At 43.7% G+C, this 7,093-nt stretch overlaps 1 protein-coding gene across 1 annotated transcript in view; it reads left to right on the plus strand.

The window, feature by feature from the left end:
• Window positions 1–1,477, plus strand: part of UVRAG (UV radiation resistance associated) — a gene marked incomplete at its 5' end in the record, with an annotated part of 28,727 nt that extends 27,250 nt beyond the window's left edge. The window contains one exon of the mRNA XM_009079622.1: window positions 805–1,477. Coding sequence (XP_009077870.1) covers window positions 805–1,477 — 673 coding nt within the window. The remainder of the gene's footprint in view (window positions 1–804) is intronic.
• Window positions 1,478–7,093: the final 5,616 nt, after the last annotated feature.

Consider the following 7,093-nt stretch of genomic DNA (forward strand, 5'->3'; position numbering starts at 1 on the left):
ATTTTTTAAATTTGGAAGGAAAATGACCTGGTTTCTCACATTAATGTACCGCTCACTATTTACATATAGGCTGGATAAGGATTAAGCTGATGAAGTCAAAAAACACCCCCAAGATGATGTAAAACTTATGTTTCAAATTACAGACCCTGAGACAGTGCAAGTGGTTTGTGGAGCTGTATTAAAGAGTAAAGTCAAACCTGTAAATTAAGCTTGATTAGTTCCTGTTCCTCAAGAAACGGAGGTTGACGTTGTTCCAGAAAGTTTGGGAATGACTGGCACAGAAAAGCAGAAGATCTGGCAGGAATAATCCTCTGCAAACAGCAGTTTGGTGTGGTTTTCCTCCTTTGTGCAGCTGTCAGGGAACTCCTCTGTTGGATTCTTTGCTCATAGAGGATTCAGCCATTATTCCTCACTTTTGAAGAGTTTCTGATGGCCCAGTCCAGGCCATAACTACATAAACACACAGTCAACAGCAATAATTCATAAAGTGCAGCTTAGCCCTATAAAATGGTGTTAACAGTGTGAATTAACATAACGTGGTGGTTTCTTGGGTGATTGACTCTCCAAACCAAAGAGCTTTGTAAGTGTTCTTACACCACCTGACTGGTTTTCAGCAAAGTTGTCCTCTGGGGTGTCTTCTGTGGTTCCTCCAGCACTAAACACATTGGGGGTTTTAGCACTTCAGGATATAAGTAGTTGGGCAAACAGAGCTTGGAGTTGGGATGAAATAATCGTCTCAGCTTATGGTTAAACATCTGTGTTGCTCCTGAATGTGCCTGATGGCTGTGATTTATCCTTTTACAGCGATCGACACCACACATCCAGCGCAATTCCCGTTCCAAAGAGACAGAGCTCAAGCTTTGGCAGGTTGGATATTGGCTTTTCCAGTGGGCTTCCTTCTCCAGATAAAGGACTCCGGAAACGAGCCAGCACAGGGAATGAGAGACTCCAGCACAAAACTCCTCCTCCCAGTTACAACTCTGCTTTAACACAGCCTGTAGCCCTCCCAGCCCGTTTGGGAGAGCTGGAGAAAAAACCTCCATCCTTATGTTCTTCCTTGGACACCTCCATGGACTCCATGAGAGGAAACACCAAGAAAGGTGAGGACTTGTGCAGCAGCTTCAACGGAGAAAACGGGAGCCTGAGCAACCCTCAGGAATGTTTCCTGGGAAGTTCTAGTGCAATAAATGGGGCAGTTGTGCCTGGGGAGGGCTCCGGCACCGCTGAGGCTTGTGCGTTCCGGCCCGTCCTGTGCTGCACCGTGGAGCAGGCAGAGGAGATCATGGGCATGGAAGCCACAGGATTCAGCACAGGAGAGCAGCTGGAAGACTTGAACTCCATCCCTGTGGAGCATGCTGTAGCTGTGGAGTGTGATGAACAAGTCCTAGGGGAGTTTGAGGAGTTCTCCCGAAGGATCTATGCACTGAATGAGAACATGTCCAGTTTCCGTCGGCCACGGAAGAGTTCGGACAAGTGAGCGTGGACAGGAGTTTGAGAGAGAACATTGAGGTGAAATCTGGTCTGGAATAGAAATAAAATTGCACTTATTCTTTATATTAATTATAAAAATAAACCAAGCTAAAGCTATCCCTATGCTGTTAGACAAATGGACTTGAGCAGGATAGCACAGGTTCATGGTGTGTTCACATCCCAGGTAAAGTTGGATTCTGCTTCCAGTCCATTTTGTCTGGTATTTATAATCTTTTGGAAGTTTGTTTTTTGTTTTTTTTTTTTTAGCCATTGGAATCCATTTATAAAAGCTTTCCTGAAAACAACTTATAGTGCTGATCAGGCCCTTCTCTGAAATATTTGTTCATTTTTTAATTATTATGTAGAGTTAAATTTATTTTAATCTTTGCAGAAGTTAAAAAAAAAGAAGTTAATTTAAAAGTACATTTATGGTAAGATGTCTTTCCCTTCTCCCATGTACTCCTGTGTTTGCTTGAGCAATGTAGTCAGTGTCAGAGAAATACCAGGAGTTTGTGACCAGTGGACAGCTTTCTCCTGGCTGAGCTCTGGATCTTTTCAAATTCTGGTTTGCACTGATGAGTCTTCACTGGCAGTATGAACTTGCCAGAGAACGAGCACCTGTGTGATATCTGCACCTGATTAGTCAGAAGTGACATTTTTTAAGCTTTCCCCCCTCCTCCTTTCTTCCATACTTTTCCTACCAGTGGAAACCTTGAGGACTAAACCACCTCTAAGGTTTTGTGTAATCTCAGCCTGACTGTTCCCCACAGACTTTGTCAGCAGAGACCTAATGAATCCACTCCCAATATGGGGTCCAGCTGTCACCCTCTGAGGTGTCTGGTGGGTACAGCATGCCATGAGGCACTTCAGCCATCCTCCTAAATTCCCAGCCTGAGAATGCAGTCAGCACTTTGGAATTAGGGCAGTTTGTGGGATCACTCCACCCAGAAAGAAGGTACTTAACAGTATTCACCTGAATTAATATCCTGGTTTTAACTACCTATGCTTTAAAGGAAGAGACTTCCAGAGGTTTGCTGGAGGTGCAGTTTGCTGTTGGGTAAGTTCCCACTGGCACATGTGTTCAGCTGCACTAATGGGAAAGCAATTTGCAGCCTTGTCTGTGCTTCCTGGTATTTGTTTCCCTTTGGATCTCATTGCTCTTGTTTTGTATACCCAAGAATCTGGGCTCACGTGGGAGCTCTGAATATCAAAATACATAGCAGACTAAAAACCACTTCATCACCTTTGGCTTTTCTTTCCTCCCTGGTTTATGCCTTCTTTTGAACCCATGTCCTAGTCTTCTCCTAACTTCACCATAAGGCTACCCGAAATTAACTTCTTAATGTGGATATGTATAATCTCAGCTCTCTGTTGTCCAAACAAGATGTGTATGTGAGAACCAATATACATAATAGCACTGTTCTAGAATATGCATTTTCTTGCAGGTAACATCTTAATGATTGTATTCAAATGATATTCACATTTCTTCTGTTAGCTTTTAACAGTTGTATCTGCAGTGGAGTGGTTGGATGGAGCTTCTCAGAGCTTTTTTGTCTCTGCTCTGTCCCAGGATTATGTGCTAGATGGGAGCAGTTGGAGACCTCAGTTCTGTAAGACACTGAACATGATTTCAGGTGCAAAGTAGGACACATCCATGAGTATTTTCTTAGTATCATGTCATTAGAGTATCTTGGCTCCTCTGTTCTAACCTCATGAAAACTTCCCTAAAGGAAATGCTGCAGCTTAAAGCACTGCCATGATCTTTGGGAAGGGACAGTTGGGAAGCTCTTGCTGTGCTTTGCATAGAGAGGGAGAAATGAACACCTGAAAACACAGCACTTAGTGATGAGCATAAGATACTCTGTCCTGTGCCTGTATTTTACCATCTCCTCACACCACTGTCATTTTAGGTGGAACTCACTAACTCTGTCTTGGCTGTGCACCCTGTGGGACAGGATCTGGCACTCTTGAGGCAGCACAGGCGTGTTTGTAGGCACACTTATGTTCCTCTATAACAGAAAGGCATTAGCTTGTGTGTGACTTTTCAAAGCAGCCCAAAGAGTACTCGTGGAGTCACTGTGTTCTGTAGGCAAACATGGGCTGTCTCAGCCCAATTCAACGTGTGGACTTAGGTTTGTAGAGCATCAGTGGGACTTGGGATTATTGTTTTGTTCATTAGTTGCTCATTTTCTCAGGTTGCACCAACCAAATGAAGTCTAGTTTTCCTCCCTGATGTTGTGTTGCTGGTCCTGTTTGAGCCCTGTAATTGTTAATGTGTCAAACACGATGGTTGATTTCTGCATCTGTCACACAAAGCTGCTTGGATTGGGCTTTCTATGGATGTATCTTTAGTAGGCCTTAAATTATCCCTGTGTTTCTCTTCCACTTCTACCACTTTCCATGGAGCAGATGGTGTGAGGTAGGACAGCACCACAGGGCTGATTAAACATTGACCAACTCCTCATGGCTGTGAGGCTGAGGGTTGTACACACTGCAGCCACCTCATAGCTTTCTCTTTTATTTGGTTTATTTTTATTCCCCCCCTGTAAATTACTTTGAAAATAGCATAGTGGGAGAGAAACAAACAGTAGGTTTGAAGATGAGATGATAGATCACAGTGTGCTTTCAACTGTCAAGACCTTTTCAGTTCCTGCACAGCTGTGACACTGTTAAACATCTTCAGATGGAGAAAGCATTTCATTGCAATCTTTTTCCCCTCACTAGGAATTCCTGAGATTTTGGAGAATATTAGTTTTGGAAGCTCAAATCCCACTCTATTTTTCTAGCAAGCACAACAGCATTGGCTTATCCTTGCTTGACCAGGTATTTAAAATAAGCAAGACCAGAATATCCCATAGTAAATGACACATTAAAACTATGTTGGTAATTGCAGGAAAGCTCATCTGTATTTATAAAATAAAACTGATTAGTATCTCTCAACTTGTCACTGGCTCCTTTGTGTTTATTTTCTTTGTACCACAATTATCCCCCCCAAGCCCCCAAAACTCTTTGGCTTCTTGTTCCCCAAATCCATATTGCTCCACATGTGAATATTTGGGCCAAGAGGATTTGCCTCAAGACCTGACTGCCTTGCTGGTTCCCAAATCCTGTTTCAGAAGAACTGAACCAGGATTTGGAGCAGTTATTTTCCATGCTTCTCCCAAAAAGATGGTGCACAGCTGGAAAAACAGCTCCAGTCTACAGTGGGGCTGGAAGACAGCTGGATTTGCAGAGGTTTATGGATAGTGGAAATGCTGTCTCTCCTCATCAGGGAGGCATTACTGCTCATCCAGCATCTTCTGTGATCCTAGCTAATATGCACCATATGTCTCCCTGAAATGCTGATGTTCTCCTTGAACAGGAATCTGCTGCTGGAGCCTTGGGAGGAGATGGTCCATGACACAGAGTCACTGGTGGGAAGCAGTGAAATGTGAAGAGCTATAGGGACTCTCCAGGCATCAACAGGGGTTTTTTGGTGGTATTTTTGCTTTTTCTCCCACCCAATCTGCCTGTCAGCAGAGAGTGAAAAGCCAAGGCATCGTCTGTGCAGTCTTGGATCTGAAGTGGGAAGATAAGGAGAGGAAAGTTGCTTTAACTATTTTGCCATGTTGAACAGCATTACTGAAATAGACTTGCATGAAAGTGAAGAATAATGAATGGAAAGAATAAGATGGAAAATGTACTGAAATGTAGCTGGAAGTGCTGCTGGAGACAGTAGACTTGATCTAGATAAACCTTGGGCCTCATTTTGTCACGTTTCACCTGGCCAGAGGGGGTATTTATCCTTACTTTCTGGGTTTTGAGACCTATTTTGGATAGAAGTGTTTACATGTCCTCTGAAATGATCCAGTTTATCTGATATCTCTGGGCAGCCATGAGCACCTCTGGTCTGCAGGAAGCTCTTCATAATCCCAGGGAAAAAAGAATTTCCAGGGGAAAAAAGGTTATCTAATCAAATCTTCTTTTAATTGCTGGTTATTTTGCTATCAGTTTGTTTTGTATAAGGTAGAATGCACCATTGGTTTACAATTTTTCATTAAGTATTATGAAAACTCTATTTTCCCACTAAGTAATTGTCAGATTGCTGCTGCTGGAATTTGGTCCTGCAGGTATTGATTCACTTTAAATCTGTGGCAATTCACATTTAATCTGTGGCACTCTTCCATCTCACTTTATTAGGTTACTTTTAATAGAATCACAGACTGGTTTGGGTTACCATTGGTTTACAATTTTTCATTAAGTATTATGAAAACTCTATTTTCCCACTAAGTAATTGTCAGATTGCTGCTGCTGGAATTTGGTCCTGCAGGTATTGATTCACTTTAAATCTGTGGCAATTCACATTTAATCTGTGGCACTCTTCCATCTCACTTTATTAGGTTACTTTTAATAGAATCACAGACTGGTTTGGGTTGGAGACCTTCCACTCCACTAGGTTACTCCAAGCCCCATCCAACCAAGTTCTCCATCCAACCTGGGGAACACTTCCAGGGATGGGACAGCCACAGCTTCTCTGGGCAACCTGTGCCGGTGCCTCACCCCCCTCCCACGGACGAACTCCTTCGCAATATCACATCTAGCCCTGCCCTCTGGCAGTGGGAAGCCATTCCCTCTTGTCCAGTGTTCTCATCTGCCTCCAAGCCTAGCCAGGCAGCTGTAGCAGGAGAGGGAGGCAGCATCAGGCTGAGGCCTACATTGATTACCCACAGTAAGTAAAACAAGTTCAGTCTGTTTATTGAGGCAAAAGTAAAAGTAGTTTCTTTGGCTAGACAAAGGTGACCTGTGGAATAAATCTAACATTCCACTTATTGATACCTGATGGGCATAAATTGAAAGAGGGAAGTTTAGATTAGATATTAGGAAGAAGTTTTCCCTGTGAGGGTGGTGAGACACTGGCACAGGTTGCCCAGGGAGGCTGTGGATGCCCCAACCCTGGCAGTGTTCAGAGCCAGGTTGGATAAAGCCTTGAGCAACCTGCTCTGGTGGGAGGTGTCCCTGCCCAGGGCAGGGGTTGAGGCTGGATGATCTCTAAGGTCCATTCCAACTCCTTAATGTACTATGACATGGCTAGTGCTGGTCAGAATGTGGCTCCTGGGTTTGGAAAGCATTTTCCTTTATTAATTTTTCCCTGAAAATTTGCAATGATAGTGAAATTTCACTGCAACCCAATACATCCTCACTGGTTTCTCCATCCATTAATGTCTGTCGCCTCTCCCTTTTGTCCTTGTCTCTTCTCCAAGGTTTTGTCTCCAAGTGACAAAACAAGAGGAAACAGCCTCGAGTTGCACCAGGGGAGGTTTAGATTGGATATTAGGAAAAATTTCTTCCCCGGGAGAGTTGTCCAGCCCTGGCACAGGCTGCTCAGGGCAGTAGTGGAGTCACCATGCCTGTAGGGATTTAACATCTGTGTGGATGTGGCACTTTGGGATGTGGTTAGTAGTGACTTTGGCCATGCTGGGGAATGGCTGCATTCAATGGTCTTAGAAGGCTTTTCCAACCTCAATGATTCTGTGAGTCTATGACTGTTCAGAGCATTAACTTGGGCAGCTAAAACCTCTTGCATATGCAGCATCTTCTCATTTAATTCCCCGTTGAGTTTAAGGGCATACAACCACATTCCTGC

The sequence above is a fragment of the Acanthisitta chloris genome, unplaced genomic scaffold (genome assembly GCF_000695815.1).
Source record: "Acanthisitta chloris isolate BGI_N310 unplaced genomic scaffold, ASM69581v1 scaffold1928, whole genome shotgun sequence".
Lineage (NCBI taxonomy): Eukaryota > Metazoa > Chordata > Aves > Passeriformes > Acanthisittidae > Acanthisitta > Acanthisitta chloris.